This window comes from Epinephelus fuscoguttatus, linkage group LG6, assembly GCF_011397635.1.
Source record: "Epinephelus fuscoguttatus linkage group LG6, E.fuscoguttatus.final_Chr_v1".
Lineage (NCBI taxonomy): Eukaryota > Metazoa > Chordata > Actinopteri > Perciformes > Serranidae > Epinephelus > Epinephelus fuscoguttatus.
This window is the reverse complement of record NC_064757.1, coordinates 42,431,560-42,447,957: the sequence shown is the minus strand read 5'-3', so window position 1 is coordinate 42,447,957 and position 16,398 is coordinate 42,431,560. Positions and strand designations below refer to the sequence as shown.

Below are 16,398 nucleotides of genomic sequence, written 5' to 3'. Positions count from 1 at the left end.
TAGTTGAAAATATTTAAAAGTTGTGAAAATCTCTACTAAAAAATAACCTTCATTCAGGGGTTTGTGTGTCCTTTGTAAATGGTCTCATGGTGGCGCTATTCACACCAAAATTATTAATGTCTTTTTTTGGCATATGGCCAAATTCAACACCAAATTTAATTGAAAAGTTGAATAGTTTTTAAGTTCTGCTAAATTGAAAGACAGCAAACAAGTTTGAGACAGACGGCAACAGAGACTCAGGTGAGTTGCACAGCAGAAATCCTGTGAGACCAAAGCTCAGCATGCTGGAGAATAAAAATAGCTAAACAACAAGGGAAATAAAACTTATTAAATGTGTCTCAAATTACATAACCCTGTTGAGAGTAAAGTGTTTGTGGTAGTGGGAGGAATGAGCGTGTGTGTGTGTATGACTGATTAAAAAGGAAAAGTATGTTGTGTCCTGGTAGGTAATGTGTTTTCTAGATGATAAAAAGAAACATGCAGAGAGAGTGAGAAAAGATATGAATATAGTTACCCGTGGAAAATCTGTTTTCAAAGAGCAGGAAGGGATCAGGAGATTTATCTCACGCTGCTTTCCAACAACTTTTTGCGATAACATATTCGGCTAACTTCTGGCGTCTTCCGTTAATTGAGTGAGATTTTCATCTGCATTTCTTAAATGGTGCTGATTAAATTAATAACATTCTGCTCGGGTGAATATCTCATCATCCTGAAGTGTTTGCTCACTTCAGATGCATTCTGATTTCTCCTAACTTCGTTTTCTCAACCTTTCTTTACCTTTGACTTTCCATGTCCTTTTACCTGTGAACTTTTGACCTCATTCACCTTACCCTTTTTCGCCTACATATCTGTCAAGCTCCTTACAATACTTATAGTCATATACAAATCAGCTTGTTTTTACAGGTATGTATACAGGCATGTATTGGAGACCATGGGACATTTATCTAATTTGAAACAGGATATTCCATACTCTTAAAACTAAAAACCTTCTAGAGATCCAAAGAGAACCAAAGAAAGCAAATGTCAAAAGGTTATCAATACAAGTCTTTGTAGAGCTTGAGAAGAAGGCACTTTTATTTATATAGCACATCTAAATACAAGTAAATTCAACTGAAGGTTCTTGGAGGGACTGTCAGAGTTTGTGAGCGCTTTGGAGTTCCACAAGAAACCTTTATGGGGTCTCTTAAGATTGTGTTTTGAAGAGGCACTCAAGGTTATCAACTATTTGCAATATCAGGCTCACTGAAACTTAAAAAGCGGAAAAGGACTCGCACACAGAAAACAAATGTAGACTGAGAGTCTTAATGAAAGATCATTTTACTGGGGATCTTCACAGACAAACAAGCAGCAAACGTTTCAGTCCTCAAGGGACTATCGTCAGTGCATATAATGAGAGGTCCTAGTGGCATGGTTCTTATAGTGTAGTCTTCTCAATCAAACTTGATTGGGCACACCTGGAGCCTCTCCCCAGTAAAATGATCTTTCATTAAGACTCTCAGTCTACATTTGTTTTCTGTGTGCGAGTCCTTTTCCGCTTTTTGACTTTCATCTCTGACTACCGCACCAGAATTAAGAAGTTTTTGGACTGATGTTAAGTGGGCAGCTCTTTTTGCTTATTACTTCACTGAAACTTAATCCACACAAAAATGCATAACTTTTGTGACCTTTACGCCAAGCATTCATACTACGTCAGCATTTTGGAACCCCTAAAATAGAGACCTTTGAAAACGCTGCTGACCCTGTTTTAGTTCTAAAACTCTATGGTTGCATTTTAATCCGGACCAAAGTCTGTTTATAAAGCTGGATGACGTGTCTCCAGTTACTCCCACTGTCAAAAGACAAAATATCCCAGATATGGTAGTCACCATGTCATTTGGAGACAGAGTCTGCGCAGTAGTGATCTCTGCAGTATTGGGTTCCCGCCCAAATACCTGTCCAACCACTATGTAGCATCAATTAACAAATAAAGACTAGACTTGTCAGAAAAGTGAACACTTGAACTTAGAGCAGCATGATAAGAGCTACCTAAACCAACAGGAGCAGTCTTTGGAAAAACTTATTTGAGTTGTACTTTGAGCTTTTAGTTTGGCCCATGTCCCATCTGTTAACATTGAAGAGATGGGCTTCATGACCTATACTGGAGCCAGCCACCAGGGAGTGATTGAAATGTTTTGGCTTCACTTTTGGGGAGCTGTCATGTCATCTGTTGTTATTGTGCGGTCTATTGATTGGACAGGCGAAAACTTGGACTTTTGGCAACTGTTTCCCTCCTGATTTGGTCTTATCAGTCAACAGCCATCAAGCCGAAGCATTATAGCTAAGCCTACATACCTTTTGTGATTTTTATCCTAAATGTGTGTGTGTACTTCTTTCCCATTGCCATGGCTTCCTCAAGCGATGGACAATACTCCCAGTAGCACTCAGATGTGTCACCATATTTGCTTTTCAACGACTCTGTTTTCTTCAGCCTTGACCTCCTTATATTCATGTGTTACTTTCAACCAAGCAACCGACTGGAGAATAGACAATTTCTGTTTACATCAGCACACGTGTATGCCCAGTGTACATAAATGGTCATGAAATATGCCTTTTGAGACATGCTAGTATGGACGGAGATTATTTCTGAAACTGTACTAAAACTCCTGTGTGTACGGAGATCGTTTTCCTTTTAAAAAAGCTATTTTAAAATGAAAAGTATTGAGTGAATGTGGCCCGAGGAGTTGGGAAATTGTAGCACAATACCCAGACAGAAAAGGCTGAGACTTTCACACTTTGTGGAACTTGCTTAGATTTTTACAAACAAACACCAGGCAGAGGTGTCATCTGTCTGGATTTTCAGACACATGCCAATCAAATGGCTGCTTTCGATTTTCCAAAGATTTCATCATTCACCATTTTTGACACTAAGGCTGGTGCTAACGTACAATTACCTAAGGAATATAGTGAATAGAGAGGGGCTTTTACCAGATGTAACCACGTTATATCTGATACTAAGATGCAAATTTGTGCAGAGGAGAGGCATCAGAAATGAAAGCAAATCCATGTTACTGCTCATGTAAATGCTAAGCTTCAAGACAAGCATCTTTCTTGGGGTTTCAAGTGCACTTTAAAGGTAATGGGTAGTCTTTTTGATCGACAGCCAGTGGCATTACTTCCTTTAAGAATGCTTCCATAAATGACTGTGAAATTTGACAGCACTTCCACAGATGTCTAACACAGAAGAAGCTTCAAGACACGGACTTGGATTTCAGAAAAAGGCGTCAGATGTTTGGTTGTAAGTTAAAACATATTTGCACATAGCAAGAGTCTTTGAACAAACTTTTTTAGGAAGAATTTGTGGACTGTGGTGCTTCCACAACCTCCAACATCTCAGCGTTCATTAGGAAGAGATTTAATGTTTGAGCGATATCTGCTGGTTCTGTGAACTCTATTTAGATGGTAATGAAACCATCTTCTCAGATCATGTGAAAAAGGATCAGACAGTGTCATCTGACTGTTCTGACACAAACTCTTTTTGAAGGCAATCCACTAGAAAGCCCCTTTTTGCATTGCCCATTTATTGAGTGTGCACACCATCTAAAAGGGCTCCTAAATGCACATTTGGAAGAAATCAGCACCAGCTTGTGAATGTGCGTCAGAAATCTGGTATAGGTTGTGAAGTAAACAGTGATCTCAGTGCCAAAGTTAGCTGTATCAGAGCCAGAGTTGTCACAGCACTCCTGTGTCTCCCTTATAGTTTGTTTTTGTCTCTGTTTCTGTGGCATCTGGCTTTAGTGTGTGGGCCGCTGGGAAATCTTGTGTTGTCATACCAGTTGGTGTTGAAATTATTTTTTTTTTTCCTGAGCTTCTGTGTGTTCACCTACATACACAGAGACACACACACTCACACACAAAGATGAATGTGCACCGATCCAGCTTTTTCAGTTTCCATACCGATCCCGATGCTGTGGCTTTGAGCATCAGCCGATACCCGATACCGATCCGATACCATGGCTGACCTAAAAAGCTATATACCTTTACATGTAGAACAGAAAAGACTAGAGGCATCAGGCATTGATGACTACACAGTTCTTTCCTAAGATAAAATGAAACAAGATGAAACAGATTAATGCAATGATGAACTATTTATTTTTAACAAAAATAAACAATTGAGCAACAGCAGTTGAAATAGCGTGAAATACCTCCACACAGCAGATTCTCTCCTTCGCTCCTTGACGTATGACGTAGCTTGCATTGCAATCGATTTAAAGGGAAAGGATTGCCTCAGGTATAGGTTGCATTTTCCGATACCTGATCCATCTATTTTGATGATATCGAGGTTGATATTCAATCCCGCTATCGGATCAGTGCATCCGTAGTCTACACCCTCTCACCTTTTCCCTCATACATCAGGAGTGGTGGCTTGTCTTGACTCTCCTTAGTGAAGCTAGCCATGGATTCCAGTTCCAGAGGGGAAAAGTCTTGGAGGAAAATATTGAATTTGACAGCGCATAGACAGATATGTTTGCTATCGCTGCAAGGTACCGGATACTCATATATACCTTAGTGCAGGAGTGACCGAATGGTAAAACATATCAATGATCAGACCGATTAAGGTTGATAAGCTAATTTAGACTTAATAAGGCTGTGTTACCTTTAAACATATTTTGCGGCTTCAATCAGATTTAATTTTTTGGGTTTTTTAGATCAAAAATTGCTCTTCTGGTAGTAAAGGTTGCTGACTCTTGGTTGAGGCAGTTCAGGGGAATGAGCTGGGTGGTTCTCCATCTTATGTTTCTCTCGGCTGATATCTCCAACCCTTTTTGTTTCCTTCATTAAGTAGTGAGTATTATTTCCTTCTTGTTTAATAATAAAACGTATTGATTTTTCCCCTGCACAACCGTTTGTGGCGTCCTTTATATGTTCTGGCTCTTGTAGAGCCTTAATTTGTTTAGAGAGGCCGTAACAAAAGCAAGATGGCGGATCACATTGATTACCTGCAAACTTTTGTTCTGTTATTGCAGATATTTGTTTTTATCCAGAAACAAACAAGCATGTTCATGAGACCACTGCACACTCTTGTTTACAATGATTTCTTACATCTATTTTTTACTTTCTCCTCCGTCTCTTTCCAACATGTGGAATATAACACACACACTGATGTTGTCCTGGTTTGCACTCCAGGTTAAGAAATATCTGCTGTTTCTTGGTTCCAAAATAATTTGGTTTTGGAAGAAATGCTCTGTGCGGTTCAATATTAGGTGTGGGAACCAAGTTGGTGGAAACGGGGTATCTTTGTCTCTTTCACTCACACTCAGTCACACACACACACCCACACCCACACACACACACACACACACACACACACCACATACTGTACACGGACACACTCAGACAGCAGACACACTGTTAAATTTTTACATGCACTCCCCACATAGCTCACCTCACCCCAGCCCTCTGCTCACACAGTTTGTCTTCACTGTTGTCAGTGTTGTCAGAGCTGTTTTTACTGGTGCTCATAAAATACCATTGGTAATGGCAGCTACGGAGACCACACACACACACACACACACACACACACACACACACACACACACACACACACACACACTCTCCTGAATCCTTTAGTTTGTAATTTATGTGCTGTAAAATCCTGATTTTCTCTTTTTTGTTCAGTGTACTTTTATAACCTTAAAAGTTTGCTTATAATTCAAAGTGCATTAAGGTTTAAGGCACAAAGAATTTTTTTCAAACCAAGATTGTAGTTGTTAAGATATTTGTTCCTCCAAGCATCCAGACAGAGATTTAAAATGTTCTTGACTTTCAGTACTCCATCACAGTGGCCATGTCTCCTTTTGTCAGTGTCAAAGTGATATTGTTGTCGTGCTGTAATGGAGTTTTAATTACAGATCATTTGAAAAGTGTGACACTGACGCATCATGTACAGTATAATGATATCCATACTGTAGGAAGAAGAATTAAAGTAGGTGGTTGCTTCAAAAGATAGGAAAAAAAACCTGAAAATTCACAAAGACATTAGTGATCTTTGAAATTACTGTCTTTAACATAAAGTTGGCTGAGACACAAATTATGGTATGGCTATTTAAGACCATTTTACGCTGATGGTATATGGTAAATAGATACCTACAGTAACTCTTTTCTGCTCTTTCCACCAGGCTGTCACGAGTCCTGCTCAGAGTGCCGCGGGCCGAGCCAGCAGGAGTGTGTGTCGTGTTCGAACCCGGCTGCCTTGCTCAAAGACGGGGAATGTGTTCCTGACTGTGGCGCCGGTTTCTACAGTCAAGAAGGCATTTGCTACGGTAAGGCTGACACATAGACTACTTCAATACTGCACTGTAGAAAGTTGTTGATGCTGTTATGGATGGAGCAGTTTTTCTTTTATGGTAATTGGATTTTAAGAATATGTGGAATACTTGTGTTGTTCTGCTTGACTGAGGCACTGCCTACATAAGTGTAGCTCATCCTCAAGTCCAACTTGTAGCCCCTTTTACACTGCCAGATTTTCGGCAAATGTTGGGCCGTTTCGCTGGCAAGCTGCGAGCGTTCAGACACACAGAGCCGGATTGGCGAGTTGATCCAAGGTGCCCAATTTTCCGCCTCGTAGGGTAGACATATTGGCGGAACCAGTAGTTTAAACAGACAGAGGCAGCCTTCCACAACGGGAGGGGCTGTTGATGACGCCGCACGTGCGAGCCACTGGCGGTGGATAAACAGGAAACAACTGATAGCAGGAATTAGTGAGCAGCTAGTAGCAAGAGGGAAACACAAACCTGACAGAAACTGTAAAGATGAGCAACTGGGGAGACAAGGAATTGCGCGCCCTCCTTGTCCTCGCAAACTAAGAGGCCATTAACCGTCAGATGACGGGGACGGTGAAGAACAGGCCGACTTACGAGAGAATCACCGAAGGACTGACCAGCCGCGGCTTCCCTCCCACGTCACTGTTTACGTCACATGCTGAGCTACACGTTTTGTTACTTGCTCACGCCCCCCACTGCCCCGAAAAAGGCACATTCTGTATAAACAAAAGTAGGTAGGCGGCATTTTGTTTTCGTACTGCCAATGCTGAAAAAAGACTGATTGGGCTTTCCTGCAAATTTGCACAGTTCCTATTTAAAAAGGGTTTAAGATGAGGATCACTGTGCTGAGGTTTAAAAAGGTATAACCTAACCCAAACCAAAAACTTTTTTTGTAGAGCAACTTTTCCTTTAACTTGTTTTGTCCTTTCCAATTACTAGCTGTCTAAATGTTTCTCAGAATTTTCCAGAAAATGGACATAAACACATCAAATTCACACGGAAAACAAGACCAGTATTGGTGCAGTAATTGGACTGTGTGATTCTTATGAAACAGAAAATAAGATTGGTAAAATGGCACAAGTCCATGTGAGAAGCTTCAAATTGCAGGTCTGGTATTAAACGTAATGTTTTGCTGCACAGAAACTATTCAATGTGACTGCATTTGGCCTGCATGTTTGGCTTTTATCCACAAAAAAAGGAAACAGAGCGCCAAACAACAAAGATGTTTTTTGAGTTCAAAAAACCTTAAATTGTCAGGCTGGATTTTTTGGTGGAAAAATGTGTAAAAAGTGATTTACAATTTCTAAAGCTTTAAAGAAGCAGTTCCAGAACATGTCATGCGTATGATTCTAAAAGCTGAAGCGGAAAAAGCAACTGACGAACAATTATCCGTCTGATATGTGCTCACTGTGCAGCTTCACTTCACCAGGAGTGAAAGCCAATATTTAAGCAGGCAAATTAGATGTCAAAGAATGTGCCGAGAAGGTGAACAGGAAACACGATCTGAGACAATAAGAGGTTTATTGTTAGCGGTCAACTGGAGGTGAGGGTTTGTTTGGGCTTGTTTTTTTAGCATCCCTATAGAGCATCTACTCCACGAGGTGCCAAAGTGATGAAGTCAGCAGTAGCCGAGTTCGCAAACAAACAATTTAAAAAGATACAATAATTAGCAGTTCTCTCTGGCACTAATGAGGATTCAGAAGCTCGTTGAATAAGGAGATCCTGTATGAATATGGATGGTTTCTATTTTTGAGTGTTAAGATGAAGAAGAGCAAGAATAGGCTTCCCTCAGGGCGATGGTGAACTCAGCAGCACAGAGCTAAGCTCTTTCTTTGGTTAGAACCACCTTGAGGGGTTGAAGAGCGAGACTCCTCTTTTCCTCCAGCTTATGTGGACGAGTTGAAGCACTCAGCGAGGAGCCCTTTTTTACAAAATGTCACAAACCTGGGGAACTTTCTGGAAGAAGGTCAAATCCATTAGAACTTGCCAGTTTGTGCTTTGAGGTGTGTTTTAAAATGTCAACAGCAGGAGAGAGCTGAAGGGTTTTAACTTCTCACTTTTCCTCCGCAGGACTCCCCGGGTTAGATTTGATAGCTTTCCTTTCTTGTCCCCTCCAGCATGCCGTAGGAACACTTTTTACAGATTTCAGCCTCTATTTAGATGGAAGCAAAGATGTGTTTGAGCATGTGTGCATGTCAAAGTGTCACGGCAGTATGAAACTTTACACACATGCAGCCTAAATTGGGAATACAGCTATGTTAGCTTTCACTCTCTGGATGTAATTTAACTTGAGTTTTTATCACTTTAACTTTAACAAAAACTAATCACCTACTTTCCAACAGTTAGAATAAAAAGTTGGACTAACTTCCATGGAGGACACTCAGTAACTCTCACAGACCCTGCTCAGGGAGGTTTTGCCTAAGCACAAAGCATTTTATCAGTCAGACCAGAAGCCATTAACATTTATGTGATTGACAGCCTGCGATTCGTCCTGTGCCTCCTGTTTCCCTGACAACCCCAAATGCATGAGCTGTCTGCCGGGGACCGCCTTGCATCATGGGAAATGCATTTCCCAGTGTCCAGGCCAGCATTACCTGGACAACCACAGCAGATGCAGAGGTAGGCCAGATCTTCAGCGTTAAAATGTATTTAAAACTCGTAAGCAGACAGTTCTGGTTCAGTTCCACTGTTGTCCTTTCCTCCTCAGCCTGCCACAGCTCCTGTGCTTCCTGCTGGGGTCCCTCTGTATCCCAGTGTACCTTGTGTCCAGCTGGCCTCCTTCTTCACCAGGGACAGTGTGTGGAGGCCTGCGGGGAGGGACTCTACTCCCAAGACAACATCTGCCACAGTAAGAGCTGAAAGCTAGATTTTATGCCTCCGCGCCTTGGGGGGGAATTTCTTCAAATTTGGCACAAGGTCACTGTGACCTTGCATTTATTTCATTTTGGTGTGCATGACATTACATCTCAAGAAAGCCCTGAGGGAATTTCTTAAAATTTGGCATAAACATCCACTTTGAATCAAGGATGAACTGATTAGAATTTCATGGTCCAAGGTCATGATAACCTCGTCCGTCTCATTTTGTGAACACAATATCTCAAGAGCACCTTTAGGGAATCTCCTCAAATTTGGCACACATGTTCACTTGGACTTAAAAAAAAAGAACTGATTAGAATTTGGTGGTTAAAGGTCAAGGTCACTGTGACCACACAAAACATGTTTTTGGCCATAACTCAATAATTAATGTGCTAATTCTGACAAAATTTAACATAGATGTCTAGTAGGATAAAGAGATGAAGTGATGACATTTTATATCCAAAAGGTCAAAGGTCAGCTTCACTGTGACATCATAATCTTCTGCAAAAATACTTTTCTGGCCATTACTCACTCCCCCAATCCCAAATGGATCCCTTACAGGCTCATTGACCCAAGTCCTAAGCCCTTACAGACCAAGGACCAATTCCATTTCTTCCACTTAGCGCTTGTCTTGGCCCTTCCCATTGGTTTTGTGCATTCACGTGAGGGGAAGTGGTGTCCCAATTCTCCGTCGGGTTAGCTCTTAACCTGATGGAGAATTGGGACACCATTTGGGATTGGGGGAATGTGATATCTCAGAAACAGAAGGGAAGACATTTGCTCAGATACTGAATTGGTGACACTAATCTTGAGTGCTCACCCTGAACTGTGGTGGGTTCTTAAAGAACATGTCAAAGGACGGAGAGTCTTCCCTTGAAAAAGTTTGTGATTTTTAGACTATTTAAATAAAAACTGACCAGACTTTTCAAAACCAAATTTCTACCTCTGTCAATCAGCACTTATGACCCTTCATCTCCCCTTCATTTAGATTGCCACCCCTCCTGTCGTTCCTGTGTGGGACCCTTGGCCTCAGACTGCCTCCGCTGTCTGAAACCAGAGGAAGCCCTCCTGCCATCAACCAGTCACCTGCTGCATGGAGTCTGCACTGCTGGATGTCCTGCGCACAGCTTCCTGGATTACACACAGACATGCAGAGGTGAGTGTGCAAGGTTTCATTTCTTTCTTTATTCAGTAAAATCAGAACCTGGAACACTGAGCTTGTGTAGCTCTGCTGTTCGGTCATATCTGTCAGCTAGTTTTTGAGCCGATTTGCAAACCAGTCATCCGACCGCTCAAAGCATGTTTAAACTACATGCCACATTCACTGATGTGTACGCTGATGGCTGAGGCTACCATGGAAGGTGCCACCTGCTTATGACTAATACATTCACATTTTGGGGTTCAGCATCTTGCTCGAGGATACTCAGACATGCTGACTGGAGGAGCCGGGGATTGAACCACTAATCTTTTGATTAGTGGCAACCTGCTCTGTCTCCTTAACCACAGCCGCCGTGCAGCATCTGCGTCCATACAGGCTGCACAGAGGTGAATTCATCAGGCGGTCAGAAATTTTGTCAGGAGAAAACTTGAACATGGAAGTATCTATTATTGCTCATTGCGTGTGCCCTTGGTGGCAATGCTGCTTCAAACGCTTTCCTCTAATGGTAATTTTGTCATAATACTAAAATTCTGGACAGAAGTTTGTTCTTGATTTGGTGATTAGATAGTGTGTGAGTGTGTGAGTGTGTTTGTGTGTAGACTTTGTACATTTCTGTTTGCAGAGGGAATACCGTGCGTGCATGGAGACACCTGATTAGGTTGTTTGTGAGTGTGAAATTGTGCGTGTAATGGGCTAATTTTTAAGGTGGGTTTTCAGTTTCAAGGGATAGTCTGTCAAGTGAGAATAATTATCACCCACCTACCAACACACACAAACACACACCACTGGAACTACCACCTCCCTGCCGGAATGCCAAGGGGTATTTTTTATTTTTTATTTTTTAAATGAAGCGGGACGACAACTAAGAGGAAAAGGGAGATGAAAAGACTGTAATCAGTTTTCCTTACCTCCCTCGAACCTCCAAATGTGTGCTGTGAAATCCTATCCATTTACCACAATCACCGCTCTGCTATCGTCTTACCTCCCTGTTCAGTCTTTTTACCCACTGACCATACTGCATTCAGCATTTGGCAGAGAGAAGGGTATTTGTTCTACCTGCTGTGTCTTCCTCGAGCGCAGCCAAGTCATTCGCCAACGCTGGCGTTTTGTTCAGCTCTACTTTCTCTCTCTCAGCTCACTTTTCATCTGCCGGAGCTGCTGTTACCTGAAATGAGATAAAGCCCACACTGGCAAAGCTGCTGTTTGCATTAAAGTTGAATTTTTGGTATTTACTTGACAGAGCGAGACTTTCGAGTGGTTTTGATAACACGAGATGCCGAACATTGAGGTGATCCTGATCTCGATGTAGAAGGATGTTGCAGCTCGTCTATTTTAAAGCACTTTTGCACTGAAACGTTTTTCATCTCTCCTGTTTTGAAGTAGTTGCTGTTGAAAGTCTTGTTTTCACTCATGCTGTTGTATCTGTATAAGATTTGTTTAAGACTCTTACATCGATATATCCAACAAGTCCTTCAAACTGAACAATGAACTGTTGGTTGTCATTCATTTTCTAAAAGACCTTGATGATTTCTTATCTGGCGCTCCTATTTCAAGGACCACGTTGCTTTTGTTTCACACTTTACAAGTAAGTTTCAAATCGTGGCTTTGAAATCAAGTTGCACATTAGGACCAACAATGCCCACGTTGTGTTTTGAGTCCTAAACAAGTCATTCTGCACACTTCACCACAAAACACGTTTTGTGAATTTAAAAAGTTTATTCATGACTTTAAAATCGACTTTATAACATTTAAAGCATCGACAGTAAAAACAATGAATGTAGCTGCGGTGACGTCACCCATTGGGCCATGTACTCCTGTTTTGAAGCCTTGTGTTTGGCCTTTTCTGCTGTTGCCATCTTGGTTTTTTGGAGCTAAATGTGGCCATAATTGAGCGAGAGGCTGGCGCTGTGTAGGAGCGAGGTGCATCTGACTAAGAAGCTGAGGACACTGCCAGTAGACGGCCTGTCACTCAAAGCTTGCCATTAAGTATGAGTAACTTTAAGCCTTAATAAGACATGAACGGATGAGTTATATAAAAATTCAGCCCCTGTTCAGTTGTATTGGAGGAGGAAATTAGCTACAGAGACCAAAACAGTTTTTTGTACCAGGCTGTGAACATGTTTATTTCTGCTATAAAGTTGGGCATTTTAACACTGGGGGGATCGACTGGAGCTTCTGGAGCCAGCCTCAAGTGGCCGTTCAAAGAACTGCAGTTTTTGGCACTTCCATGTTAGCTTCATTTTTCCAGAGGTTGCTGCTTAATTTTAAAGCAAATTTATCAGGTGCGTCTTGATGTATTAGATCTGTGATGCAGTTACATTTATTCTTTATTTTGCAGCTGAACGTTTTGCATGTGCCATCAGTTTTTTTGTTGACCACAGCAAAGGTGCTCTGCGCTGCTGAAGCTGCCTTTCCCTCCTGCTGGCACAACAGGATTAGCTGCTGTTGCATTGATTTAAATGATATCCATTGTCTAATTGTTGCAGCGAAACTAATAATTGCTTTACAGTATTTGCAAGTCTTTCTTGATTTTAAGTCACCAGATTTGTGACTTAAATTGGTCTCTCCTTTAGGTCAAGTGACTTGAGGCCACACCCCTGACAAAAATCATGACTTTTGTTCATTAGGAATAAAGTTTGATCTCGGTAAAAGTTCGGGAAAGATTTAGGTCATGGTTAAAAGAAACCAACTTAGACTGTTTGTAGGAAACAGGATGTGAACAGCGACCGCCGACACCTGAAAATACAGTAGGTGTGGGTTTAAAGACCAAAGATTCACAATGAGACAAAACAGTTTTAGAATGCTGTAGTGAAAAGTTACAGCCATGTAACCTGGCAGGTCTCAGTTCAACTCAAGCTGGCTGATGGTGTCACCTGCACCTCAGCTTGTAAAGTCGCCAGTGGCTAGTTTGGAGGCATGTCACCTATCTCAACTGCCAATCAGCTTGTAGCAAAGTTCACTGGCCAAGTCTGTCTGCAGACGGTGTGTTCACTTGCTGTTGCTGACAACAGCCCTCCGTCCCCACTTAGCCTGAGTCTGTTTCACTCTGAATGTGAGTCTCTGTCCTCACAGTGTGTCTGTGTCAGACGGTGGGTCGCTGGAAATGCACCTGTAGCAAGTTTTTCACTATCACTATCCTCATTCATATTTTAACAGGCTACAAATTATGTTCAGCTACAAAATAAGTCTGAAAAGCTGAAAATCAGAACAGAGAGTGCGGAGAGTTGTTAATATAGAGACGATAAACCATCTCGTCTAGTCTCATTGATGTAAACTGGCAGGTTTCCAGAACATGGCAGACCGGCTCATTGCAAGTTTCATCTCGTCTCGTCATGAATCTTTGGTCTGAACTGGGCTTAACGGTAGATGCAGTGGTGCAGTATCCATAGTTTGTGTGGTGAACAGACACACCTGAGCTTTTGGGAAATCAAAACAGAGGACACATATTCATTATCAGATGTACTGTTATTTATCATTAAAACTAGAGACTGGACTGGAGGTGTGGGGGTTTGGATGCTTTGCGCCTTTCTCACTTCTTTGATTTCAGTGTGATTTCGGAATTATGAAGAGTCTGAAGGCGAAGCAGGCTGCATTCTATTGGGATTTCCTACGGCGTTGCAGATAAGCCCTCGCTATCCGTTTACAGTCACTCAGCAGCTGTTACAAGGTGTGACTATAGTTAAGTGATCATGTCAATTACAGGGTGCTCCGAGGAATGTCTTTATAGTTTCCTGTTAGCTGATGGTTCCTGGATTCCTAAAGCTGGGAAACATTGTAATTTGTCGCCTCTGTTGTTGATACCTTTCCCTCAGTTCCTGTGTTGTTTGCTATGTGAGGAAAGTGAGTATGACCAGGACTGAATCCTTCTTGATGGTGTGCTGGCAGTCAGAGTTGCTCTCACACTGCCATTTACAGCCTCTGTAGGAGTCACATAATGAGAGTGCTTGACACAAATTAGTGATCATGCTTTTTACCTTTTGAATAATGGATATTTGCCACCTCTGGGCTCCTGTTTTAGAATGCATCAAGTCAAACAGCCTGAAAATAGAAAGTCAGATTCTTCATTCAACGTCACACTTGAGCAGTCTGCAAATGAAATGCATCCCTCCAACAGGGGCTCACGGGTCTGCACCACTTTGATTTTAGGGAGCGTGAGCCTAGAGCCATTTGGGTCGTGGCACGATTTGTCTCCTCACAACAGTTTACTTTTAAGTCCAGAGCAGGCCAAGCACCAGAAAAAATTTTGTTTACTTTACCTGGGTCGAACACCCGTTAGCAGTATTGGATTCCCTTAATCATCCTGGAGGAGACAATTACAAATCGATGAGCGGTTGCTGGATTGGAGCGTCCTCTAACACCCATTCATCTGTGTGATCGCATGGGACCAACACTGAGCCAATACAGGGGTGAGACTGGGTTTAAGTTCAAGTTAAAGGCTCTTGTCACTAATGGAAATTCAGTTTGTAGCAAGACTTGTAAATCAAATGTTCACAATAGGAAGAGATGCAGAATCAAAGGAGGGACTCCAGGTTAACCAGTAAAAGGAGCAGAAAGGGAAGTCAAAAAGCACCTTTATGTTGTTTTAATGCACGGTTGAATTTCCGTCTGTTTGATTTAGTATTTAATTGATGCTCTGTTTTCAACTTGTCATGGGTAGAGGTCTGATCCTACATGAACCTGCACACTTTCTGTGCCCAACATGAGCCTGACCCACAGCAGCAGTTTCGGGCCCGAGCCTGATTAAAATCCTGAATTTCTACTGTGAAGAATATATAATATATAATATATATATTTACTAGTCCATATCCATTGGTAGCTTTGTCACCTTCTACCTATGCCAGTCCTCAATGCCTATGTGCAGTTTCACATAGATTGACCACGTCAGTGAGTAGAAAAACGTGGGACAGACAGAATGACTGACTGACAGAATGACACACTGACAGTTTCCGTGATTATGTACAGCATACCATACCATGACTTAGTCATACCAAACATTAGAAAACACCAACATTGGTCCACAGGGGGAGCCACAGCGATCGGTCGCATTTTAGCCATTTTGAAGCATTTTCCTGTTGTTATAGCGCCACCCAGTTGCCAATTAGAGTTAAATTTCTCCAGTCACCTTGAGGCGTCCTGTTCTACATATCTACCAAGTTTAGTAAAAATCCATATGGCGGTTAGGCCTAGATAAGAAATGAGCTCTCTAGCGCCACCATTTTGTTTGATGGGCTCAATAATGGAGGGGTCCCCTCAGATTATGTGTGGTCATATGCCTACAAAGTTGCGTGGTGATGGGTGAAACCCTTGAGATGTTCTACACCTTTATGTGATGAGCCACGCCCTCCGCAATATTCATTGCCTTATAGAAGCTCAGTTTTAGGAAGTTTTCCAACTTTTGCCAAGAGGGAACTTTAGATATTGCTCCCTAGATTATGTTCACCCAGTTTCATGCAGATCGCTCAAACTTCCTAGGAAGAGATCCATTTGAAGTGTTTTTCAAAAAATTCAAAATGGCGGAAAATCTATATAAGCGGAAGTTATGGGTTCTTGAGGCAAATGTGTTCCTCATGAGGAGAGGCATCTCTGTGCAAAGTTTCATGTCTCTACCACATACGGGGCATGAGATATGCCCATTCAAAGTTTGACATTTCAATGGGTTGCTATAGCGCCCCCCTTTGGCCAACTGATGTAATATTGCTTCATTGGCATCCTCCCATGACCCTCTACCACTGTGCCAAATTTCACATGGATTGACGAAGTGAGTGAGGAGAAAAACATGGAACAGACACACACACAGAGTTTTCATCATTATATACTAAGATATTATAATATAAATTTCTAATGTGAAAACATTAACACAAGCTAAGTAACACAAACTAAGGGCTGATGTGTTTCCTCGCACCACTTCTCCTTCTTTTCTTCCTTATTTCAATAGTCTATCGTCTCATGCACGACAGGTTCAGCAGAGCAGACTGCGCCCCCTTGGTGTGTCTAGTATGCACAGAGATCCATGACAATATGGCACACACATGATAATCACCACTCTCCGCTGCACGTAATGCACATCTCTCCTACTGCTGTAGA

At 41.9% G+C, this 16,398-nt stretch overlaps 1 protein-coding gene across 1 annotated transcript in view; it reads left to right on the top strand.

Annotated features, from left to right (window-relative positions):
* Nucleotides 1–16,398, top strand: part of fras1 (Fraser extracellular matrix complex subunit 1) — a 402,098-nt gene that overhangs the window by 200,033 nt on the left and 185,667 nt on the right. The window contains exons 14-17 of the mRNA XM_049578302.1: nt 6,156–6,299; nt 8,778–8,918; nt 9,007–9,147; nt 10,144–10,311. Coding sequence (XP_049434259.1) covers nt 6,156–6,299; nt 8,778–8,918; nt 9,007–9,147; nt 10,144–10,311 — 594 coding nt within the window. The remainder of the gene's footprint in view (nt 1–6,155; nt 6,300–8,777; nt 8,919–9,006; nt 9,148–10,143; nt 10,312–16,398) is intronic.